We start from the raw sequence: 26,418 nt of genomic DNA on the forward strand, positions 1-26,418 counted from the left end.
TAATGTTCAAATGACCGCATCAAGGTCGTCATTAAAAGAGTTACGGTTTCACATAATCGCCACTGATGTTATATCCGTGGTTGCGGAATCGAAGTGAAGTGTGCTAACCATTACGCCCACCGCTCCACCCAGACATACACGCGCAAAGACAAAGATCCTCAGCATAGCCATTAACAGACTGTCGGGGCTACGTGCTGTTAGCGAGTAGCAGCACCTACGAAGGCCGGCACTGTGGCACACGAGGGGGTGGGTGGGTGGCCAGCACCACGCTCCCCGACTGCTGATGTCTACCACACAGCACCAGGCAAGCTCTCATTCGAGGCTGGGTCAACATGACGCGGTTCACACATTCGCAACCGATGTTCGACCGTGAACGGGAAATCCAACTCGGGTCGCCGGGTTCGTAGGATTGGGACAGCGCGCTACTTATCCCCACCACGCTACTGCTCTCCGCCAACGCACGTGTGTGGCTGGGTGGCTGTTATGACCACTCCTACCCAGTCCGCTCCTCTCTCGCTACCGTGGCCCGCAATCAAAGGGGGTGGGGGGTGGGGGAGAGTGCCACCAGGCAGCAGCTGCAGCCACGCGGTCGATGTGTGTTGCGTGGTTGTGCAGCGCTGTGCGACTTTCCGTTCGGCGCGCGCATCTTCGGGGCGACAATCGAGTCAGTAGGGAGAGAGCCACAATGAAACCGCGCCGCGGAGAAATCCGCGTCTCGGTGACACGCGCACGCTCACGACCGCAAATGAATAAAAAAAAGTTTTTGCATTTATTTAATTTCTTTCCGGAACCGCACCGTTTCTCTTGGTCTAGAATTCCCCCTTCGAGAGGGGAGGTGAGCTCTGAGTCACCTCGCCCACGTGTGTTTTTGCGCGTATAAAAAGCTCACAGGCCCCTAAACCACCCGCAGATGCCGGTGACTGTAGGCCCGAACGCAACTCTGAGGACCGCTGGCGAGTGCCCCATCACCATCTCCACCACCACCACTCTTCTCCTCCTCCTCCTCCATCACCAACACCTCTTCCTTCTCCAGCAGCGAGCGACGTTTGGCTCGCCCGGCTATGTCTAAGCGCGCAGGTAACGCCACACCTGTGCACGGCACGGTCGGTGCACGCATCGCTGCATGATGAATCGATGGGTGGGATAGGTAGGCGAAGTAGACAAATGTGCGGATTAGAGCTGTGGACAGATGGACAGACAGACGGTTGGACAGATTGACAGGTTGTTGGACAGATATGTGGGGAGACATATGGATGGACGGACAGATGGACATACAGATGGGCAGATAGGACGTCAAGCAGATCGGCAGGGTCCTAAGTTTCTAGATGTGAATTTTAAACCGACTGCATTTCCGATCTTCTCCATGTACACACTGCCAGGCGTTTCCTCTTCGGTGATGGTGGTGATGGTGTACGTGGGGAGCTATTGAGTTTCGTGGGATTACGCGTTGTTCGCGAGCAGCGATTGAGACTTCTCGACAAGAGGGTGGCTCGCATACACACACAGACATTGTCTTGCACAGACACACAACGAAAGACAAAGATACCCCGTGAAGCCTTAACATACTTTGGGGCTCGCTGACCGCTACGCCACCGCTCTCGCCGCTGTGGACTCGCCACTTCCCTGTAAATCTCCGGTGCGTCTTGTCGTGCGGGGTGACGGCGGTGATGGGGGTGATGTTTACGATGGTGGGCTCACACGTGGGTGATGGCGTTGGTAGTGGGGGGGTGGGTGATGGTTGGTGGGGTAATAGGTGATTGTCGTGATGGTGGTGGTGATTTTGTTGGGGTTGATGGTGCTGATGGAGCGTGCGGTGGTAAATATTATGGGGAGCGGTGGTGTAGCGGTTAGCGCGCTGCGCTATGAACCCGGCGACCCGGGTTCGATTTACCGATCACGGCCAACACCGGTGACGATTATCTGAACCGGTCCTGGGCCTCCCCTAGGTCGACTCAGCCTCGAATGAGTACCTGGTGCGGTGTGTAAACATCGCCACTGGGGAGACAAAGGCAGTCGGGCGTGGTGCTGGCCACCCACCCCCTCGTGTACCGTTCCGGCCTTCATAGGTGCTCGCTAACAGCACTTGCCCCTACAGTCGGTTAAGGCTATACGGGGGGATCTTTTTCTTTGGTGGTAAATAGTGATAGTGGTGGTGATGGAGAAAAGGAGGCAGCCGATTTGTAATGTCTTGCCTTGAGCAATCACATCCGCATAAACACGCAGCTGGGAGGAGGGGCGGGTGGGTGAGCCTGGGGTGGGTGAGGCGGTCGGTGAGCAGAGGAGGGGATTTTGGTTCCCGTGCGCGCTGTATGATGATGATGATGATCATGGGAGGCGAGCGAGAGAGAGATGCCACGTGACGCCGCTCGTTGGGGAAATCCCACTCGTGGGAGCTGTGGATACCCTCAGTTTCAACCGTCGTCGTCATCATCATCATCATGATCATTGATGAAGCGCTCGAACGTGAGACAAACTCTACGGTTATGGGGCCTGGTGGTGGTGGTGGCGGCTCTGGGCTGGAGATCGAGCGCCTCCTCGCAATTGGAATGTTGCGAGTTGACACCATGGTTATGGGGGGGGGGGGGGGTTGACTCAATAAAACAAGTACCACATTGTGGGGAAGTTAGCAAGCAGTGGATGTCTTGAGGAGAGACTCGCTCAGGTCATAGGAATGTGGAATTCCCACCGTCGGCTGTAAGCAGGAGGCAATGCCAGTGCCTCGATGCTGAACTCCTTGATCTCCAGTGGATAAATACCGCCGTGTATTATGTACGCGTGGTTACCCAGGCAAGCCTCGCCAAGTTTCGATACACTTTTTCACGAGGGTCCTGCCAACTTTTCGCAGAAGGTGGTGGCGATGCTGGCTATTTATAGTCCATCATCGAGTGAATTCGCGGGTCATTTTTCCAACTTAGCAATCTCCGGGCCGCGTGTTCTGCCCCTTCGCGTGCCAAATATCGACGTCGTTGGACCGTCGCGGTGCCGCCACGTGACCCAATGCGGCCAACGCGTCGAGCCGCGTGGAGGTTCCTGTCCGTGATTTCGACGTGGAGAGAAATCTACGTTTTACTCTCCTGGGGTTGCTCTGCATTGTACTGTGGGTGCCATGGATGGGTGAGTTCATGAGGGCGTGGGTTCGATCCCGACCCTGACGCCTGCTGGATATTTGGAGTTTGGGTGTCTCGCTCCGTGTGGTCACGTGGAATTTTCCTCGGATCCTTCGGTTTTCCCCTCCCCATTTAGAAACAGGCGTTTCGAATATTCGGCTGATATAAATTTGCACGTGAAAGCCACTTCGCTGAGCTGTCGTTTGTGACAACCAGGTCGCTCATGAAAAAGAGCTGTCTTGCTCGGTGGGCCTCACTTGGTAAAATAAAACGTTTAGTTTTAGTTTTAAATGGGTGAAGTGTGGAATGGGTGGGTGAGGGAGTGAGTGGATAACCGAGGGGGCGTGAGTGGGTAAGCAAGTGAGTGGGTAAGCAAGTGGTTGCATGAATGAGGCAAGCGGATGGGTTACTTAGTAAATGATGAGAGGTTATCGAGTACGCAGGCGAGTAGTTGAGTGAGAGGGTTAGTGAGTGAGTGGTGAGTAGATTAACGCGGGGTAGAACAAGTCGGTTAGTGGGTATGAGGCTGGGTGAATGTGTGACTTAGTGAGTGGTTGAGTGCTTGACTGAGTGATCATTATTGGGCTGATGGACACAATGGTGGGACGTGGGTAGATGAGTGGGCTAGTGGGTGAGTTAGTGGGTAGATGATTGGGCTAGTGTATGAGTTAGTAGGTAGGTGAGTGGGTGAGTTAGTGCGTAGATGAGTGGGCTTGTGGGTATATGAGTGTGTTAGTGGGTAGATGAGTGGGTGAGTTCGTGGGTAGGTGAGTGGGCTAGTGGGTGAGTTAGTGGGTAGGTGAGTGGGGGAGTTAGTGGGTAGGTGAGTGGGTGAGTTCGTGGGTAGGTGAGTGGGTGAGTTCGTGGGTAGGTGAGTGGGTGAGTTCGTGGGTAGGTGAGTGGGTGAGTTCGTGGGTAGGTGAATGGGCTAGTGGGTGAGTTAGTGGGTAGATGAGTATGTGAGTTAGTGAGTAGATGAGTGGGCTAGTGGGTGAGTTAGTGGGTAGATGAGTGGGTGAGTTCGTGGGTAGATGAGTAGGTGAGTTCGTGGGTAGATGAGTGGGTTAGCGGGTGAGTTCGTGGGTAGATGAGTGGGTTAGCGGGTGAGTTCGTGGGTAGATGAGTGGGTGAGTTCGTGGGTAGATGAGTGGGCTAGTGGGTGAGTTCGTGGGTAGATGAGTGGGTGAGTTCGTGAGTAGATGAGTGGGCTAGTGGGTGAGTTAGTGGGTAGGTGAGTATGTGAGTTCGTGGGTAGATGAGTGGGCTAACGGGTGAGTTAGTGGGTAGATGCGTGGGTGAATTCGTGGGTAGATGAGTGGGTGAATTCGTGGGTAGATGAGTGGGCTAGTGGGTGAGTTAGTGGGTAGATGCGTGGGTGAGTTCGTGGGTAGGTGAGTTCGTGGGTAGATGAGTGGGCTAGTGGGTGAGTTAGTGGGTAGATGCGTGGGTGAGTTCGTGGGTAGGTGAGTTCGTGGGTAGGTGAGTAGGTGAGTTTGTGGGTAGATGAGTGGGCTAATGGGTGAGTTAGTGGGTAGGTGAGTAGGTGAGTTCGTGGGTAGATGAGTGGGCTAGTGGGTGAGTTAGTGGGTAGATGCGTGGGTGAGTTCGTGGCTAGATGAGTGGGCTAGTGGGTGAGGTCGTGGGTAGATGAGTGGGTTAACGGGTGACTGTGTGTAAAGCCCTGATATCGACCCTCCCACCCCTGTCCCTCCCACCCCTCCTCCCTGTCGTGCCCCTCCAGTGTCCACTCTCCTCCTGCTCCTCCTCTCGACGAGCTGCTGGTGCCGCCCGCCCCGCCACTTTCACCGCCACCACCACGTGACAAGAGTGTGCGATAACCTCAATCTCCTCAGCTGCTTCACCTCTGCGCTGCAGGTCCGACTCAACAAATCCCTGGAAACTTACGTAAGTCTCGGCGAAGAGGATGGGAGTGGTGGCGACGATGATGCTAATTTGATGCTAACCGTGGTGGTGGTGGTGGTGGTGATGACGCTTATCAAGATGACGACGATAGTCATGACGACGATGCTGCCGTCAGTACTGCTGATGAGAAAGACTAATGCTGCTCGTGACGATGGCTGCCTCGTTGTTTGATTACGCTGCCGCCGCTGCTGCTGTTGCTACTCTCCATCACCGCCACCATCATCACCGCCAACATTATTCATCATCTAATTGTTGGCCCTCTTTCTCTCTGCAATACACAGAAAGCAGCTCAGGGCCTCTTACACCAATACCCGAACCTCAACATACCCGTCATGACCCTGCCGGGAGTTCCACTGCCAAACATCATCAAGGTGGCGCGGACGCACATGGGCCCGAGGCCACGCGACCAGATTTGCTGCCTCTACCGCACTTTGGCTGCCTTCCTGCATCTCCTGGACGTCCTCGTCGAAGACCAACGCGGCTCAAGCGGCTCCGAGGCGGTCCGGAGCGACCTGCAAACGTTCAAGCGCGACCTCGTCGACCACGTGAACCTACTGCGCGTGGTCAGCGACCAGCTGGAGGAGGAGCGGCGCTCCGAGGAGGCCCCCCCCGGCCACCGCGAGGACGGCGACGGCGGCGGGGGGGGGGCCTGCGGCTGCGCCGCCGCCGACGCCGCGGCCGCGCGCCCCTCCGACACGTTTCACGAGATGGTCGGGGATTTCGGCAAGAAGTTGCGCGGACTGCAAGTGATCAACCAGCTGAGGAGTTGGCTGTCGAGGGGCCACATGGAGCTGCGCGGTGCCTCGGTGGCCCACAATTGCTCGGACGCCGCGCCCAGGCGGGTGACCGCGGGGCGACGGCGTTAGGCGCGGCGCGGGATTTCTAGGCGACGGTTGGAGCAGCCGGTCGCGGAACTCGTCGCAAGAGACGTTTAGAAATATAAGCGTAAAACCGCCTTACCCCCGAAAAAATCTGCGGCCTTAACAAAAGCACGAGTAGTAATATCGTAGGCGACGTTTTGGGCAGAGCAGTTCGTGCGCAGCTGAGTTGGCCACGGGTGGTCATCATTTCTCACTGAATATAAAAACGAATTCTGTTCATTCGGAGCCACAGTGAGAGGTTAACTGGACGTGGTGTGCTGGGCGCCTATTGTATGTTTGTTACGGGTTCTGCCGCGTGAACGGCGTTGTGATGGTCAACTCTTGAGTCGACGTGCAGGGTGGCTCAGATCTCACGTGGCCTTTTGCTCATCATCATCATCATCAAATAAGCATCATCACCTGTAGCAGCATCGTCACAAACCATCATCAGCAATAGCAGTATCATATATCTGGATCACCAGCATCGATCATAATCAGCAATGGCAGAACGATCATCAAGGTCAATCATCATCAGCAGGAGTATGATCATCAATATCATCGTCAGCAGCAGTAGCAACAGTGGCAGTACTCATCGTCAACATCATCATCATCACACAGAGCCGCCTAGTCTGCGTTTGCCTCTCAAACGGTGGAGATATTGTTGGTGATTGTATTTCTACGGGTGCTGTTATTTATATATATATATTTATATATATAAGCATAATGATTATGATGCTATATACGTCGGCGACACACTCTGCTGCTCCTGACGCGGTTGTCTGGCTTGACCACCTGAATGTGACATTGCAGTTGTTGTTGTTCTGCATCTACATGAGCCATATGTTGATGGTGAGCTGGGTATTTATGTTGTAAGAGTCGTGCATGCGATGCTAAGAGACAAATGGCCATACGTTCTGTACGATGGTTGGCGGGGGGGGGGGGGGTTAAACCGTAGCATTCCTACTTTTTAAAAGAGAATCAGGATCAGGATCTGTTTTTATCCTGGAGGAATCCGATGAGGAACCCCACGAGCCACGAGGCTTTTTTTTACAGATGTCCAACAGGCATCGTCCATGATTATTTATTGAACTTTGTAGGTATCGCCGCATTTTCTTTCCATGATCTCGACTTTATTTATATATAATATATTTTTCACGATTTCTATTTATTATTTATGTTTTTTTGGAGCTGCTGCACGCAGACACGTGTGTAACTGGCGTGCAGCAACATTACAGACACTTTGACAGCGCGCGCGTGGCGATCGATTGCAGCTTGTGTTCACGCATTACTGGTCACAGTCGACTGATCTATCCACGAGAGCCACACTCAGTCGTCGCACTCTTTGCCAGGAGGATCCTGCCACTGCATTGGGTTATTTCATTTAAAACGTTTTCAACCAATTAACGAGTTGTTTATCATGCCACGTGGGGAGCAAACTACAGCAGCCCTATAAACCCAACGCCTTGCGCGAGGATGCAACACTCGATCCCCGTACAGATGGAAATAGATGAGGGTTGGTCCACTTGCTGTAACCGCCGCCTTCTGGCGAGCCTTGGCGGCCAGGGCCGGATTAAGGCGTGGGGGCTATAGGGGCTGCAAGCCCAGGGGCCTCCTCCAGATGGAGGGGCTTCCAGAGATGAAGTGAAAAGTTCGTGGGTCTTTCGGTAAAGTCACGAGGAAGGGAAAAAACTATAAAATTATCAAAATAAAACAATTAAATTCTCACGACGTTTCGATTGAAACACAAGCAATCATCATCAGGTGTGAAAACCACAGCAAGAAAATTTGAAAAAAGTGGCGGGTTTTTTTTAACGCGACTTTACCGAAAGGACCAATAATATGAATCCCTACAGTCACGAAAGCTTTAAATCGAAATTTAAGTGACAAGTTGTTTAATTTGTGAATGCTGAATTCTACTTGTTGTTAGCCTCGTAAAAATACATTAAATTTTTCTTGAACTTTGTTTTCCTTTTGAAAATATTACTGGGGGGGTAGGGGGTGGGGGGGCCTCACAGTACCTTGTAGCCCAGGGGTCTTCAAACACTTAATCTATCCCTGCAGTTGGGTCCCACGGGTAGTAGAAGGGAGCTTTACGACCCATCGGTGTGCGACGATCCTCCAACTGCTGCCTACACAGCGCTGGATTACGGGCGTGCGATCATGATGTGAGATTCTAGATTTGAAGCTTTCGTGATTGCAATGATTCATATTCTTAGGTTTTTTTTGGTAATTAATAAAAGTATTTTATTTTATTTGTATGTTACTTTTATCAATTTAAAATTTTTACCTACGTGACTTTACCGAAAAAACCTAAGAATATGACGTGAGATACTTTAACGGCATCTTTGGACCGGGAGACTCCAATGAGTTACGGGGATGTTTTAAACACGAGGGTCCGGGTCAGAGAGGTACAACAAGCAATACAAAACAAATAGGAGTGCAACGTATTGAAAAGTTAGGCACCGTGGAGAGAAGCCTTCATCCAGCAGTGGAGTGAGACAAAGGGTTGTAAACGTACACACGCACCCACTCATACACACGCTGCAGCAAGACACAAATATCATACCGTCTATCAAAAGACAAAATATCCCGTACTCTCGCACCCCCGTATAGCCTTAACAGACTTTTGGGGCAAGTTCTGTTAACGAGTAGCACCTTTGAAGGCCGGCGCGGTGCACGAGGAGGGGGGGGGGGCAACACCACGACCAGCGCTAATGTTTACACACTTCACCAGATGCTAATTTTAAGTGCTGAGTCGACCTAGGGGGCGCCCAGGACCTGTTTATATATTCGCCGCCACTGTTATCGGTTGCGAGTGGCAGCTGCACTCGGGTCGCCGGGTTTTCGTAGCGCAGTGCGCGCTAACCACTGTGCCACCGCTCCCCACTGCACACATTACACAAACGCATCAATACGCGCATCTTTCATGAAACCAAACTGAACTGAAACCCACGTAAATTAATACTTCATATGTTGAAACACGGGTATTGAAACACACACACACGTGTGTGTATATTCTTAGGTTTTTTTCGGTAAAGTCACGTAGGAAAAAAATGTAAATTAATAAAAGTAAAATAAAAATAAAATAAAAATCACGACGTTTGAGGCAACACAAGCTTCCGTCTTCAGGTGGAACCGTCACAGTCCGACTGCTGCATCAAGTTTGTGTGCATGTTCGTGGTTATACCGCGCACTGCGCTACGAATCCACCGACACGAGTTCAGCTGCCACTCGCGACCGATAACAGTGGCCGCGAATATATGAACCGGTCCTGGGCGTCCCCTAGGTCGACTCAGCACAAAAAAATCCCCGCTCACGCCCAATAGCGGCGACGAATATCTATTTTATTTACCAGGCCAAGCTCGCTGAGCTATGCAGCTCTTTTTCAGAAGCGACCTGGCCACAAATGATAGCTGAACCAAGCGGCTTATCACGTGGAAACTTCAGTCAAATAATCCAAACGCGTGATGTTGGTTCTAAATGTGGAGGGGATAATCGGAGGAAAAATCCACGCGACCACGGAGAGAGACAAAGACATGCAAAATCCAAATACACAGCAGGCGTCAGCGTCGGCATCGAACCCACGACCTCTTGCAAACCAGACGAGGGAGATAATATTGCGCCACATCTGAACCGTTCCTGGTACTCCCCTAGGTCGACTCAGCCTCGAATGGGTACCTGGTGCAGTGTGTAAACATCGCCACGTCGGGCGAGGTGCCGGCCTTCATTGATGGTAATTACAACTAGCATCATCAAACAGGAGGATTTCTACACAAATCTGGTTGTCGCCTGATGATGCTCGTTGTAATTACTGGCGAAACGTCGTACTCGAATTGCAAATGTCGTGGGTTTTACTCTTCAACACACCGGTGTGTGCCGTACTAGTAACGAATTGGCACATTTAGTTTACGAGACCAACCTCACTCATTGGCTGTGTCGGGTGGTGGCGGTTTTAACGACACATTTATATTTACGCCATCTCGCCCGAATAAATCTCTACTATGGAGTCTGTTCGAGCAGGGGTCCCCAACCTCCAGGCCGCGGACCGGTACCGGTCCGTGTCCTGTTAGGAACCGGGCGACACGCAGCAGCAGCAGGAGGTGAGAGCGGTGAGTCCGTGCGTGGCCCGCCCCCATTGGTTTATTATTTACCACTTCTCTGTGCGCGCCTCTTTCCGGCACTGCGCACTTGTTTTGGTTCGCCCACAAGCTGCTAACCCCCTAGTAGCCACGATGAGTAAAAAACAAACGTGGCTGGAGAGCTTCTTTGAAAAAGGGGGAAAGACCCAATGATGACCTCCCCACCACCTCCAGTCCGTGAAAAAATTGTCTTCCAAGAAACCGGTCCCTGGTGCCAATAAATTTGGGGACCGCTGTCAGTTCGAGGCTACACGGGGAGGGGGAAATCTTTCTCCTTGTACCGAAATAAGGGAGGCGTGGCAACGCGCTGGATGGATTGGGCTGTGATTCAACCGAGTGCGAGCGCGCTCACCGCTCGTTGCTGCAAAGGTTCGTGGCTCTATTCCAGTGCGACCCCCCCTCCCTCCGGGATTGGACACTGCGCTCTGTGCAATCACCGTGACGCTGCTCTGCGGAATCTGCTCCACGGTGGACGGCGAAACATTCCGCCGACGTCATTCGCCAAAAGCAAAGGCCGTTTGCGTGGGGGCCGCCAAAGAAAAATGGAAAATTCGAAAATGACATCGCACCGTGGGTCGACTAGGATTGTCGGATGTTTTGAAAGCCCCACCCCACCCCCCAAGTGTGGGTGATGTTACATTTCAAATAAGATTTTTAAACATAAAAAAAAACTTTGTAAGCTATAACCCATAGTAGAGGGGGTTTTTGGGTTAGATCGCGTAAATATATAAATGTGTCGTTAAAACCCGCCACCACCCGACACAGCCAACTAGTAAGGGTTGTCACGTAAACAGAACGTGGCCAATTCGTCACTCGTAAAGCACTAGTGTGTAGTGTATAGTATATAGTAGTGTGTAGTGTATAGTGTAGTGTATAGTAGTGTATAGTGTAGTATATAGTAATGTAGTGTATAGTGTAGTATATCGTAGTGTATAGTGTAGTGTATAGTAATGTAGTGTATAGTAATGTAGTGTATAGTAATGTAGTGTATAGTAATGTAGTGTATAGTGTAGTGTGTAGTGTAATGTAGTGTATAGTGTAGTGTACTAGTACAGCACACCGGTGTGTTGGAGAGCCAAGCCGCAACATTTACAATCTGAGTACGACGTTTCGCCAGTAATTACAACCAGCTTCATCAGGCGGACAGTCAGATTTGTGGAGAAGTCCATCTGTTCCGTTCCTTATATAGAGGCGAAGATGTGGTGACATAAGCTCCTGCGCTCTTGAGCATAAGTGTTAAACTAAGCTAAAACCATCGCCCCTCCTACTGGCAGACCAAATGCCCCCAGGTCACGCTCGGTTTGCTGTCCTTCCCCGCACCTCCTCCGATGAGCGCGGTCGACGACTCTTCTGCGTGAGCCGATGTCGCTGCTTCATCTCCTCCTGAGGGACGTTTCCTCATTTGGATGCCATTACATCACCATTGCAGTGCCGGATTAAGATAGTGCGGGGCCTGTAGCATATGTTATAAAGGGGCCCTAAATAAATAAACAAACCCACAAATATTAAAACGCAAATGTTTAACTTGCAAAGTAATTGTTTTTTTCATTTGTTATACAGCCAGATAATACGACAAATCGCTAACCTTAAACACCGAGTCGTTTATACAATTTGAAGGCGGTATAGTACTATAGTAATAGAGCAAGTGCAGAATCACTGAACCGGAATTGATAGCTTGAAAGCATTTAGCGCGGGGCCCGTAGCTATTAGATATGTAGTAGTAGCTACTACTACATAATATGTAGTTACTAGATATGTAGTAATAGCTACTACTACATAACATGTAGCTACTAGATATGTAGTAGTAGCTACTACTACATAATATGTAGCTACTTGTGCTACGAGGATCATCCGGCACTGCATCAGTGCCCACCACGCGATCATACACCTCCCAGGAGCAAGGGTTGGCTACGTCCGGCGCTAAACAAGTCCAACAGACATACCGCACACGCGAATGAGATTATCATGGCCTCGTGGGGTCTCGCCTGGTTGCACAGAAACATGAACTTCAAACACAAAACCGCGAAGTTACCGCACGCCGAAGCTCAGATCAAGTTTATATTTTATTTTTTTTGGTGTTGAACCAACTCGAGAAAGCAGAGAAGTCTCATTCGCAAGGGTGAAGCTGGGTTAAGTCAATTGCAGTCCATGTACCGCAACACATAACTCACTCTACGTAAAATAAAGGAAGGTGTGTGTGTTTTGGCACGTAATTTATGTTCTATTACTTACATTCTCCACAATGAGGCGAATTAATAATTCGTATGGCATAGTTGTTGCATAGAACTGGGATCAGTATCGAACACAGATTACACTGGTCAACACACTTTTCTGGCATAAGGTATTGTGGGGGTCGCTAGCCCCCGAGATCCCTCCCTCGATAATGTTAACGGCCGGGCTAGCATCATCAATCGCCCCCCCCGCTGCTAGGTTCCCCACCCGTGGTGTGGGAGCCGTCGCCCGAGGATTCCCCTCCACCGCGGGTCCGCGTAGCCGGCATGGTTAATTTACGTACGCGCACACCCACACACAGCTCTGCGCGGCACTCACTCAACACGGAGCACTCACGTTGTGATCGCACACCTGTATCATATACGTAGTGAACACACGGGCACCCACACGCGCACCGCTCTGCGCAGCGCTCCCCCGAGGCGAGCCGCAGCACTACAGAACCACTGCGTACACACGCTTCCCCACGCGCTCACACTGCACGACAAGATCACGCGAGACCACGCTTCGCTATTAATGATTTATTACCTGGTAACTTAATGTTGAATCAGTGAGTCGACGAGGCTGGCCTATTCCACTAAACCGGTACCTATTCCCTATTTATCGGCTATTATCCTACCTCACCTCCCCACTCACTGTTTGGCGCCCGTGGAGGTACCTCGATACGTCGCACGGACGTCCGGGTCGCTGGCTGCAGCTGCTGCTGGTCCGCTGGCCTGGAGAGAAGCGCGCCCCTTCCCCCTTGCGCCCCCCTATTTATTCTCCCTACCTCAAAGGGGTGCTGCGCTAAACAATGGGCTCGTAAATCCTAATTAATCCCTTTCTCACGCAGGCCCCCATCATCGAGGTTCATGCGGCGGCGTCCATTACAAAGGTGCGCCGTGGGAATTTGTGCACGACTGCCCGCGTGCCCCCGCTCTCCAGGTTATTCATACTAATAGCCTTATTCTTTAACTCCCCTAATAATGGTGCCTGCGTGCCCGAGCGTAATTACGTCGTCCCTCCGCTGCCTGTGCGGGGGTGCCTGATTATGCGTTCAGATGCGCTGCGTGTTTTCTAACGATGCTCCTCTATCACAATACTTATTCCCTCTGCCTGCCCCGTCGATACTCGCGTGTGTGGGGGGAAATGCGCCTCAACCGCGGTGGCCGAATGCCCCACGCCGCGACCACACCATATTAAGGCTGGCCGCAGCGCCGCGGTGCCACGTAGCACGGGGGAGGTCATCCAATTCCCTGATCGCCGGAAACCGTGAGAGTTATTCCCGATAAGGGTTTCTCGGATAAAAACCGGTCGATCAGGTGACCTTCCCTTCCAGCTCTATGGGGGGGGGGAATGCGTGCGGGTGTGTGCTTATGTGGGGGGGGTGATGGGGGGCAGTGCGGTGGGGGAAGCCGGGCGGCTCCCTGGCTCGGCAGAGCGGCCCCGTCGCTGTGGCACCACAGTATTCCAACGGGTTTAAGGTAATTTTGGGGTGCTGATTCCAAATCTGGTTTTTGTCTATCACATCAGGTTTATCAAATATTGCATTTTCAATAAAAACTGCAGAAGAAAAATATTAAATAAATGTGGATATCTACATAAAATTATATTATAAACACAATATCCTAAAAATACAGCACCATATTTTAACACTAAAGCAGTCACTGACTCGCAACAACTTGCAATCATAAGTGACAGAGTTAATTTCGGGTAAAATCAATGAAAATGGGGTATGCCGATAGCATAAAAATTAGATGTGATAGAGCAAAATCTGAGATCAGATTTGGAATCAGCACCCTGAAATTAGTCTAAAACAGCTGCAAAAGTCCAGGCCAGAATTTTTTTTTTAAATCCTTTATATTAAGTTCACTTGCTTGCTTAGGACCGTGCAAATCTTTCGGTCGTTGTTTAACCCACTTCCCGTGACATTTTGCACACAGCCTCGTGGTGCGTGACAATTTTCCTGAAAAAGAAATTCCCAAATTTTACACTGTTTAGGGGAAAATAAATAAATATTTAATTACCAATTGCTTAATGGTGGCAGACAATCATCTGACCCATAGGTGACAGCCATCTCAAGCCAGAGGACGAGAGGACTCTAGCCGCCCCGATGCCACGCATATAAAGGATTTATAGTGAAAAACTTTGTTTTTACGGGTTAATTTTTTTGTTGTTGACCAGTGAATCATCAGCACGTGGCAGTTTGCCAGCATTGCTTCAAGCGAGCCTGAATGCCGACGAGAAACCGAAAGTCCAAACCGGTGCGCAGGTCTTGCGGATGTTGATTCAACGCTGCTGAATGCACGTGTGCATTATTACGTGTAGTGGCATAGCGCTGGCGGAAAAGGCAAACTGCGGTGTATGGCAGTATTCACGTCAGGAGGCCACGATATACACGAGAGGGGGACATCTCGGAGGGAAAGGTCACAGGGAAACCGCTGGTAGGTTCCAGAAAGTGGGGCACGGTCGGGGCAAGGGTACGCTGGGAGAGTGAGAGGGGTCCCTGTGCCGGGCCTCGTGGTCCTTGCTGGAAGCGGGATCTCCGTCGTGATGTTCAAGATCGTTGTTGGCTGTCTCTGTCAGCGCCATCGGTGTTAGACGGCTAGAGTTGTGTGTAGGGTAGCAACTGTAAGAGTGTGTACCCACGTAGGGTGGTGTGTATCATCCCGATGGTGGCACGTTAAATAAAATAAGTGCCTCCCAAGTATTTGTGATGCCGCCGCCACGAAGCCGTTCGGCAGGCGCCCCATCCCCGACCTCGCCACCACCAAGCAACGGAGCCAACCCCTCGTCCCCCTCACCTCACCTCACATGAACACACCCGCACGCATCCCCCCCCCCCCCATAGAGCTGGAAGGGAAGGTCACCTGATCGACCGGTTTTTATCCGAGAAACCCTTATCGGGATTAACTCTCACGGTTTCCGGCGATCAGGGAATTGGACGGCCTCCCCCGACGCTACGTTGCACCGCGGCGCTGCGACCTGCCTTAAGATGGCATGGCCGCGGCGAGGGGCATTCGGCCACCGCGGTTGAAGCGCATCCCCCACACACACCACCCACGTGTCGACGGGGCAAGCAGGGGAGGGACGGGACAGCATGAGTAGCGGGACCGCAGGGGCTCTTGCGCATAGTCACGGATGGTTGGGATACTTGCGCTTGAGCGCGCAGGCACCATTGTTAGGGAGGGAAAGGGATTCATTAGAATGTACGCCGCGCCACGCCGCACACTGATTAGCATATCACAGGCGCCCGGAACCGCGGTGCGCGTGCCAGAGGGGCGCGAGCCCATTGTTCAGAGCCGCATCCCTTTGAGGTAGAGAGGATAAATAGTGGGCGCAAAGGGGAAATCGGGCTCTCTCTCACTCCAGCACCAGGCGACACCCACCACGAGCTCCAGCCCAGCGACCCGGACGTCCGTGAGACGCACCGCGGTTCACTGCGAGGAGGAGATCAACGGACCGCCGTGAGCACCTAACAGTGAGTACGAAGGTGAATTGAAATCAAAGCCGATAAATAGGGAATAGGTCCAGGGGAAGTAGGATAGGCCAGCCTCGTCGACTCATACTGACTTAGCATCAATTCACGAGTAGCAGATAATAAATCATTAATAGCGAAGCGTGGTCTCGCGTGATCTTGTTGAGCAGTGTGTCGCGTGGGGAGCTGCGTGTGTGTGCGTGCGTCCACCCCGTGCGCGATACAGGTGCGCGATCATAACGCGAGTATTCAGTGGCGAGTGAGTGCCGCGGAGAGCTGTGTGCGTGAGTGCGCATACGTTCGTTACGTGTCGGATACGGATGCGCATTGGTAACGTGGTTATTCGACGTGGAGGCGAGTGCCGCACAGGGCTATAGACGGGCACACGCTCGCAGTGTGCCAGAGCTGTACGTAGCGGTGTAAAGAGGGGGAGTGTGGCGTTTGATTGATGATGCTGTGCGCACGTATGCTCGCAGCGTGGGAGCGCGGCGCGAGGCTGCAACAGTAGGGGCGTCGCGTTCGAATGCCGGCGAAATCGTAGCGGGTAATAGGGAGGTGGGGTAACGTAAACGGAATAGGGGATGCAGGCGGGAGGGACCCCGGGGGCCAACGGCCCCCACATATTATTGTTTCCGAGTTGAGTCACCATGTATGTACGACCGCACCCCGACAAGGCCGTGTGATGGATGATGGGATGTGTAAATAAAAAAAACTGTTCCATTTTTTTGTATGCGGAGATACAGACATGAAGCGGGGCGTGTCGTCCATGCATTTTTGGGACTTCCTTTGCCAGTACCAAAATACGAAAATAGGTTTTCCCCATTTTTCTGGCAACAAAACAGGCGTTCGTATGTTAAAACACCAAGGAATCATGTCTGCATTAACCACAGAATGCAAACAAGAACATACTCTGATAGCATATGCATTGTAATAGGTTTTAACTCTTTCAACTGGTACAAAAACGGACACCTTTATACAAGGCATCATGTTTGCAATAACCACAACACAAGCAGTCAAAATGCAAACAAAAATAAACAACTCTAATGATGATAATGATATGCACTGTCCTTGACGTTGTACGCCTTTTGGCGTCATCTGGTCCAACACCAATGGAGACGAGGCTCTAAGAAAAGCTGTCTCGGGTGTGGACCAATCAACTTCAAGGACAGTGCATATCATTATCATCATCAGAGTTGTTTCTTTTTGTTTGCATTTTGACTGCTTGTGTTGTGGTTATTGCAAACATGATGCCTTGTATAAAGGTGTCAGTTTTTGTACCAGTTGAAAGGGTAAAAACCTATTACTATATTTTGCCACTGGTAAAGGCGGTCTCATAGAGCATATGCATTCTTTGAAACGGATTGGTCCACACCACCAACGGATTGTTCCACACCAGCTTTCTTTCGAGCCTAGTCTCAAACGGTGTTAGACCAGAGGACCACTAGTAAATGTGGTCAATGCAGACATGATGCCTTGTAAAAGGTTTTAGTTTTGTGTTTTCACATCTTAACACCTGTTTTGTTGCCAGAAAAAAGTGGAAAACCTATTCTCATACTCCATGCATTTTGCTTGACAAACACCGCGGCCTTCACCAAACAGCAGTAGTATAGTAATACTTCTTCTTCTGTCTCGATTTGAAGCTTTCGTGATTGCAGGAATCCATACTCGTTGGTTCTTTCGGTAAAGTCACGTAGGTAGTAGAAAAAATAATAAAAGAAAGCACGACGTTTCGGTCGCAACACAAGCTTCCGTCTTCAGGTGTGAAAAATGTATCTGTTGTGGCTTTATATAGGCACGGGAGGGGAGAGGGGGGAGTTTGGCTGTAGGAGTTCACAGGGGAGAGGGGGGGAGGGTTTGTGGCGTGCAGAGACGGGTGGGGCTCGCGAAATTAGCCAGTAAATGGACTTGTCGTACAAGTCGTAATCGGACGACGACACTGCAATCTCCGAGTCCAACTTCTCCTTACCAATCACCAGCGTGCGGATGAGGCACCCGGCTTGAACATCGGCCGATAAATTTTGCTCGAGGGAGTTTGTACAGTCGGGTGGTGGACGCTTCTCGACGACACAAATTGATGGTACCATGTGGTAATGCTCCATCACATGTTTGAAATCGATTACACAGTGAATATTGAACCGAAGCTTGACTTAAAATGTTGTAATCGCAAATCAAATCGCAATGTCAGAAAAAACGCAATTAGATATTTTCCCCAAATCGTTCAGCCCTAGACTTGTTGGGCGATGGTGGGGGGTTAGTGGGGGTCAGTGGGGGGAAGTGAGGGGAAGTGAGGGATTGGTGGGGGGAGGTGGGGGGGGAGGGGAGTCTTCGATGTTCAAGTCACTTTCCAAAACTTCGGCAGCTCGAGAGAGAGCCCCGTGCCTCGCCGCCTTTGTCGAAGCGTGTATTGTTGTACGCAGCCAATAAAAGTTAATGTGGGAGTAAATTCTCCCGAGAGTAAATGATCACCCCCATGATGACATTTTATTGACCAGTAAATGTGTGGGGGGGGGTGAGCGACAATGCCATGATGACGGCACTGCGGCAACGCGAAAGCAGCCACCGAGGGAATGCGATTCGCAGTCAACACGGCGAACGTCGGCGATGAGTGACATGCGGACTGGTGCGGTGTTATTCTGGTTAAGGGGCTGTCCATAAATGACGTCACGCGATTTTGGACGATTTTTTACCCCCCCCCCCCAACTCGTCACACGGCGTCACAGAAAGTCAGACCCCCCCCCTCAAATATGACGTCACAAAGCTCTCCCCCCCCCCCCCCAAATAAAACATGCTTCAAATCGCTTTCAACCATTGCCATTGTAGTGCGTATTTAATGTGGCGATGCACTCTGATGTTGTAGGAGAAAACATTTATTAAAAAGTCTGCATTTATTTAAAGTTGCGCATTTTGGTGTGACGTCACATTTCTCAAACCCCCCCCCCTCCTCGTCACAAATGTCTGATCTGCCCCCCATAGGTGCGTGACGTCATTTATGGACGGCCCCCTCTGTAAGATTCAAACGGCCGCTCAGAATCGGGGTTGCATCTCCCAGCGCGTCCTCGCCCCGCGATTCCTCTTCGCACATCACCCCCCACCCACCTACCGCCTTTTTAAAATCGGTTTTGGTTCCCCCCTTTCGTTCCGCCAGCTCCTCTCGTGGCAGGTAGCAGCAGAGCCGTGATTGGAAACGTTCCTCGTGACACACGCGGGCCGTGCCGGGTCAATGCGCCAAGCAAACAGCGCAACATTTTCCAAACTCCTCCTCCGACCACCACCACCACCGCCGTCGCCCCCACCGCAATCGACACTCAACAACGCGGTGGGTGACTCAAGCGTTGATGCGGTGAGCGACGGCGAACATTGGCCGACACTTCTGCGATCGTAATCGCCGCTGCTTGTGGGGAGGTGGCAAAGCCACGTGCACGACGCGCGTAACCCGCGAAACGGCCCGAGGTCGACTCTGCCATCAAAGCAGTACCTGGTGCGGTGCGTAAACATCGCCACGAGAGAGACACAGGCGGTCGGGCGTGGTTCTGGCCACCCGCCTCCTCGTGTGCCGTGCCGGCCTTCATAGGTGCTACTCGCTAACGGCATTCGTCCCAAGGCTACACGGGGGATCTTTGTCTTTTGCACGCACGCGCGCGTGTGTATTGTACGGGCGCGTGTATTGGCGTACGAATGGGTACGTTTGTGTAGTGGAGATGTGTGGCACGTGTGTGGCACGTGTGTCGGTGTGCGAGGGTAGCGGTTGTGCAGCGATTAGCGCGCTGCGCGATGAACCCAGCTGACCCAAGTTCAATGCCACCTGACGGCCACCAACACCGGTGACAATTATCTGAACCGGTCCTGGGCATCCCCTAGGTCCACTCAGCCTCAAATGAGTACCTGGTGCAATGTGACAAGGGAGACAAAGGCAGCTGGGCGTGGTGCTGGCCACCCACCCCCTCGTGTGCCGTGCCGGCCTCATAGGTGCTCGCCAACTGCACTTGCCAACAGTCTGTGAAGGCTACATGGGGGATCTTTGTCCGGTTCTGGGCCTCCCCAAGTTCGACTCAGCCCTAAATTATTAGCTGTCAGAGGTGTAAACCTCAACACTGGGGAAAGAACGTCGGGCAAGCGTGGTGCTGACCACGCCACAACCTCGTGCGCCGTATGCGACACCAGGTACAACAACACGTGATACAAATACTGTCACACACAAGACAAAGACCCCCCCCCCCCCCCATATAACCTTAAGCAGACCACTGATGCAAGTGCCATTAGCAAGTAGCATCTTTGAAGGCCGTCACGTCACGCGAGGGGAGTGGGTGACCAACACCACGCCTGGTTGCGTTCGTCTCCTCAGCGCTGATGTTTACACACACCGGCTACTCAAATATCCGCCACTGTTATTGGTCGTGAGCAGGAATCCAACTCGGGCGGCCGGGTTTGCAGCACAGGGCGCTAACCACTGCTCTTCCGCTGCCCGCACTCACACAAGCAGACAACACAGTGGGCGGATTTAAAGACGCACCCTTAACTTTTGCGGTTTGAATCCAATGGCGGGGAAACAAGTGGGCCATATAATGTGGAACATACGCCACGTCTATAAAAAACACAAATCAGACACCTCAACACCAGCTCAGCAGACGGATCCAGCGGCTGCACCCTCAATGCCCCGAGGCACCCTCAATGATGACTTCAATGCCCGTGTCCCCGTGCAGAAATTTACAGCTCCTCCGAGACAAAAACGCGATTTTCCGATGCTCGTAATCTATTTCCCCCCCCCCCCCTCCAAGTCCCAAAACGCGAAGTCGCCAGCGGCGATTGACATCGGGTAACCTGCAAAGCAAGCGGACGACTCGATCTGCGTGAATGTGCCTTTAATTTCTCTAAAACGACAATTAAACTCTTGCAAAACACCACAGTCAAACAAATTACTCCCTCCGGTCTCTAAGATTTGATGACGCGGCGAGAGGGCTTTGAGAGGGCGGCGGGTTTCTTAACGAGAGTCAACTCTGCTGCCGGGTTGGCTCGCCGCTCCCGCGCCGCGCTCGTCCTTGCCGCGGTCTTTAGGTGGCATGCCTCACCCCCCACGGCGGTACCCCGGCGGCGCCCCTCCGCCGAGTCGATCGGCTACGCTTGCGATGACTGCGATATTGATTAAAAAAAATTCACAAAAAAACGCCCACGTAAAAAAAATGCTGTTTTTTTGCAGGGGCGGGCTTTTTCATCGCGCTGCCCACATAGTTCCGGTCCAGCGTGACATGACAGATATCGTTCCTTTTGTCGGTGATGGATTGCGGCATATCTCTCCGCGGTTCCAGGTAAAGCCCAATTCACCGTGGGACACTCTGGAAAAGAAACAAGCCTGGATCCGGCCCACGTGGCGATCCGCGTTCACTTTTCGCCCTTGCCCTCGGCGATAATTTTTTTTCCACGAAACATTGACGTACGTCCTTCGCCGTCACGGGCCGCGGGAAAGGCGTGCTCCGTGCGTCGCCGATGTCGGTGAGCGCCTGGTGGTGGTGGGAGGGGGGGGGGGTTAGAGCGGCGGGCACCGCTAGGCCACGGCGGTGATCTGGCGCAGCGCCTGCCGGGCCTTCTTGGCCTGCTGGCGGAGGCGGTCGCGCACGGCCTCAGTGGGGGCCACGCGGGCCTGCTCCTCCAGCTCCTCGGCCTGCGCCGCGAAGCCGGCGGCGTTGTGCACCACGCGCACTGCGCGGTCCCCGCACGACGCCACGTAGCGGCCCAGGGGATCGAAGGTCAGCTCCAGCACCGCCTCGGGGCCTGCGCGGGGGGAGTGGGGGGGGCGTGAGAGGCGGGGGGGAGATGGGGTGGTTGGTAGGGGAGGCGCGGGAGGGGGTGGGAATGGAGCACAATGCCAGCTCCCGTGATCTGTCGTTGGCACGGGGCGCGGATCGGTTAAGCGTGTCGTGTTTGGCGTCTCGCTCGCGTTATTCCCGCTCGTCGTCTGTCTGTCTGTCTCTGTTTGTACAGATTTGTCCATTCCACGAGGCCGAGTCGCATTGTTTGCGATGTCATCTGCAGAAATCAGAAAACCGGCTCTCGCACGAAGGTTTCTACGCACGCACCGTGAGGTTACGAACTGATTTTGATTTAATGAATTGACGCATGCGGTGTAATATAGCACCCCCCCCCCCCCCCCCCATTTAAAAACACTCGATCCTTTGGGCATATCCCACTCCTGCCCCCACCACTCTCAGCCTTGAGACCTTATTAGATCTCTCTCGTGAGGCAACAAGATATGCCTAAATGTCAGATTAGTCACCCCTGCCACCGCCGTGACCATTGTGACAGTCGCGTTACACATCGGCCACAGAGCAACCGCCACTCGGTATCCGCAACGCTCTGGGGCTGGGGGGGAACCCGGCGGACACCTGACCGTCACCGCTAGCTCACGGCTATGATTCACGAGCTCGGATTCACACAAATTCCCCGGCACGATGTTCACCGCTTGCGGACGCCAATCGCCTGCGACGGTAAACATCTCTTTCCGCCCCTCGGCCACGCGTAGCTTGCACGTGCAATTTTCATCTCGATCTTTTCCGCAAGACGGGTTGGGGAGCACTGCGCTACAAACCCAGGGAGGACCCGAGTTTGATTACGGGGCCACGGACAACAGTGGTGGAAAGTGAGGTCTGAATCAGTCCTGGTGGGCCTGCCTCCACCTACCTGCACCAACGAGCATGGTAAAGTAGAGTTATATAATCACTCCCGCCCTCCCCCCCCAATGATCAACATGGCATGGGGAAGCCTGGGATTGGCACAGGGCTAGGCATTGCTACTGCTATCACTATTATTTATCAGCTGCCTCAGCGGCAGAGTGGGGGGCTCACAGTCGGAAGGTTATGGGTTCAAACCCTGGTTGGGAGGTTGCAAAAATGGTACCACATCGCAGGTAAGTCAAAAGTGCTATTCTGGGAAAAGATTCACCTCTGTCACAGAAATGTGCAATTTCCACCACCAGCTCTGTGGGCTTGTAGCGAGCGGACGAGTTCAATTCAGCAGGAAAACACTTTGACTTAAAAAAAAACCCCATTGTAATTCCTTCTTGGAGACGTTTATCAACACGCTCTGAAAGCCGCCACGTTTATCGTGCCCTATTGCACATGCTGGCACCGAGCCAAGGCATTGTCGTCACGTACACAAAGACCCACGCACATAAAGATCCCCCGTATAGCCTTAACAGACTGTTGGGGAAAGTGCTGTTAGCGAGCACCTATGAAGGCCGGCACGGCACACAAACGGGTGGATAGCCAGTATCACGTCCGGTCGTTCCCTAAAGGCGATTTTCACATATCGCACCAGGTACTCATTGAGGCCGAGTCGACCTGGGGGAAGCCCAGGACCAGTTAAAATATTCGCCACTGTTATTGATTGTGAGGGGGAATCTCGGGTTCATAGCGAAGCGGTCTAACCGCTGCGCCACCGCCCTCGAGCACACTTACACACACGCACACACGATGCACACACGACGCACACACGCGCACACACGCGCACACACGACGCACACGCACACACACGCACACACACGCACACACGACGCACACACGACGCACACACAGACGCACACGGCGACGCATGCGTGTACCGTCACCGGCACCACCGCCACCGCAGCCGCTCTCACCGTGCGGGCCGACGATGGTCTCCATGAGCCGGGCTGTGCGAGCGTCGAACACGTGCACGGTGGGCCCCGCGGCCAGCGCCAGCACGCGGCCATCGGGGGATAGTGCCAGTCGGCACGCCGCCATCGTGGCCGCCTCGTACTTCCCCTTCGTGAGCAGGTAGGGCTCCTGCTGCAGGCGGTACTGGATGTCCGTGTCCCACAGCCGCCACGTGCCGTCCTTGGACACCGTCGCCATCCTGGCGGGCGGGCGGGCGAAAAAGCGGGAGAGAAGCGTTATAAGGGGACGAGCGAAAGCGGAGGCGTGCCAGCGGACACGCGGTGCCCGAGCTACGGGGCCGCCGCGTCCGATCGGGCCGAGCGGCGGATGCCGTGGATTCGGAGCCAACAGGACGGAACGCGATCGTCATCCGCCACAAATCTGAAAGCGCTCGTGCTCGCGGGCGGATGGGTGTGCGCCATCACGCTCTCGTTTGCACGCACCAAACCGGAGAGGAGATCGCTTTGCTCGCACAGAGAAAAGCACAGAGCCGACGGTGCCGCTCGCATCAAATAAAATGTGTGGGGGGAGGGGGAATTGGGGGGGGTTGGTTGGATCTAGGGAGGAGGGCGTGGTTGGGTGGCGGGGAGGAGAAAGGGGAGCTTGAATCGGTCTTCCGGATATCATTGCACCTGTTGCCGCAGCAAGACAGGTGCTCTAACCGCACCTTGCACCAGCGATAGATTGAACGATGAGCTTCTCCCCCCCCCCCCGTCTCCCTGCCCCAGGGCTCGCTCGGCGGCACCGCACCGCCGCTCGGTTGCCGTGGAAACGTGTACAACTTGAAACGATGAGCGGCGATTGCGTCGCACGTTTTCTTGCTATGAGGTCAGAAAAAAAACTATAAACACCCCCAACCCAACCCTCCGCCTGCCACGCGCACTTCGGAGCGCGTGATATACACCGATGACGAGAGGGTGAGGTGCCGGGATACCCCCTCCACCAGCAGCTCTCCACCGATAACCGGCACCCAACCGTTCCACACTCCACTCGACCACCGACTCGTTTGCCTGCGGTGTACGTTATCCCTTCAATCGAGGTTGCACGCGTACAGCTCTCAAGTCAAGCCACTGCTGGATGAGAGCCTCCCCATGCCGTGACGATGGTCCAATATTCTTGACCGTCGTACCTTCTAGCCATGGATGTCGCCCCTCCTTCCGTTCCTATCTTAAAGCTCACCTCTTCTCTATCGCCCATTCTCTTCCTTTTCACTCCCCTCACACCTCCACCCGGTCCCTCCCCCGCACTTTCGTGATCCCTACGTACCACTCTCTTGCTGTCAGTTATTCCTCAATCCTTGCTACGCCCCTGTCAACTACATCATACCATTCTGCCATCGTTTTGTAAGCCATGTCAAGAGCCTTGAGTGAAGCCACTCTATAAATATAAATTAGATTTACAGTAAAACCTTGGATTGCGAGCATAATTCGCTCCGGAAACGTGTTTGTAATCCAAAGCACTCGTATATCAAAGCACTCGTATGTCAGTTGTGATCACGTGACGCTCGGCAGACAAAGCGTATACACGTACTACTCGTATTGCAAGACCTCGGTCGTTTATCAAATTAATATTTATTTTTAAAAATTGCTCGTCTTGTAAAACACTCGCAGACCAAGTTACTCGCAATCCAAGGTTTTACTGTACCTGCTGTTGTTTTGCTTGTGTTGAACCAACACTGCTCAAATAATGCACTCCCAGAAGGAGGCCGTATGGCTGATGGGATGTGTAATTATTATTACGACTACGAAGTGGAGAAACGGATCTGGGAAGGAAGCATATGGCCATAAAAGTGTATTACCCCCGAGTTAATGACGCCACTCAACCTCCAAGCCGGTGAGCACACAGAGCGACTGCACATCCACGCAGCCCTTTGCATTGGTGGTCAGGCCTGAAAAAACTCCCACAGAAGGGAAAATTGTTAAAATAAAAAATATGTCAAAACCTGTTTTCCAATGTGTTTTTCTTCTTGATGGCGTCAACAAAAGGCCACGGAAAAATATGAAGCCTGCACAGGATGGCTGTGTGTTTTGAATAGACAGGCGGGCGTGCATTCCACTCACGTTACCCGCGGGAAGTTCCATTTTTATAAATAACAGACAGTAGTACTTGGTGGAAGGGTGTTTAAAAAAGAAAAAATGCTTATTACAAGAGACATGAGACCTTCTAAAAGCCCTTGATGCCCAGATCAGATGTAGCTCACTCGCCGATACGTCCTGCAGTAAGCATGACTTTTGATGTGGACTACAACAGAAAGTTCATTATTATAAAAATCTTATCATCCATACAAATAAATGGGCAATGTTTTGCTACCTTAGGTGGGTAACGATGTCTGCTCTGGCCGATGGACTATTGGTGGGAAAGGTTTGAATGTATGGTCCAGAAAATACATGGGAAGGTTGCAAGAATTCCCAAACCAAGAACAAGAACCCTTATCGTGGCAAGCCAATTGTGATGAATAGCAAGCCGATTTTAATAAGCATATTTATATCACACGGTACGACACTACTCGTGATTAATTTATAATTTACTCACAAAGTGGATTTTTTTCGTGCAATCTGCGCATCTACCATAGCGCCGATAAAGGACAGCCATAATAATAAAATATAACATTCCTCAGCTTCCTCTTGAGCAATAAACAATCTCCGCTTGCACGCGGTCTCAATCTTGTGCCGCGTGGGACCGTGTGAGCAATGCCGCCCGGGTCGACGGGAGGGAAGAGGTTTCATGGTTCACCTAGTCACTGCTCACTCACCCACCCACCCACTCACGTTCAACATCAGTGACGTACATCGGAACCGGTCCGAGACCTCCCCTAGTTCAAGACGGGCCTTCAATGAGTGTGTAAAACATCAGAACCGGGGAGATAGAGGCGGTCGGGGCATGGCGCTGACACCCACCTCTTCGTGTGCCGAATGGGCTAATACAGGGTGGATCATCAGTAACTACCTGATTTGAAATAGCGGCATTGTCTAAATTACTTTGTTACATTATTTTGCAGAAATAACATACAAGTCTGGGAGTTTATGATGAACCGGTGTA

The 26,418-nt window shown here is 52.4% G+C and overlaps 2 protein-coding genes across 2 annotated transcripts in view; one reads left to right on the forward strand and one right to left on the reverse strand.

Annotated features, from left to right (window-relative positions):
- Positions 1–913: 913 nt before the first annotated feature.
- Positions 914–5,896, forward strand: LOC144730822 (uncharacterized). The gene is made up of 4 exons (XM_078611596.1): positions 914–1,077; positions 4,849–5,012; positions 5,312–5,632; positions 5,738–5,896. Exons 1-4 carry the CDS (start codon positions 1,062–1,064, stop codon positions 5,894–5,896), a joined length of 660 nt encoding a protein of 219 aa, XP_078467722.1. The 5' UTR covers positions 914–1,061.
- Positions 5,897–20,559: 14,663 nt separating this feature from the next.
- Positions 20,560–26,418, reverse strand: part of TBL2 (transducin beta like 2) — a 28,890-nt gene continuing 23,031 nt past the window's right edge. Inside the window, exons 7-8 of the mRNA XM_078611820.1 lie at positions 23,343–23,578; positions 20,560–21,481 (exon numbers count right to left, since the gene is read on the reverse strand). Of these exons, the coding sequence (XP_078467946.1) occupies positions 21,255–21,481; positions 23,343–23,578 (463 nt within the window). The 3' untranslated portion in view covers positions 20,560–21,254. The remainder of the gene's footprint in view (positions 21,482–23,342; positions 23,579–26,418) is intronic.

Source organism: Lampetra planeri, chromosome 37, assembly GCF_965212315.1.
Source record: "Lampetra planeri chromosome 37, kcLamPlan1.2.h2, whole genome shotgun sequence".
Classification (NCBI taxonomy): Eukaryota; Metazoa; Chordata; class Hyperoartia; order Petromyzontiformes; family Petromyzontidae; genus Lampetra; species Lampetra planeri.

Excerpts from the sequence above, each read along its gene's own strand:
- LOC144730822 (XM_078611596.1), top strand. Across the intron at positions 5,013-5,311 it reads ACAAATCCCTGGAAACTTAC|AAAGCAGCTCAGGGCCTCTT; the intron begins GTAAGTCTCGGC and ends TGCAATACACAG. Across the intron at positions 5,633-5,737 it reads AGGAGCGGCGCTCCGAGGAG|ATGGTCGGGGATTTCGGCAA; the intron begins GCCCCCCCCGGC and ends ACGTTTCACGAG.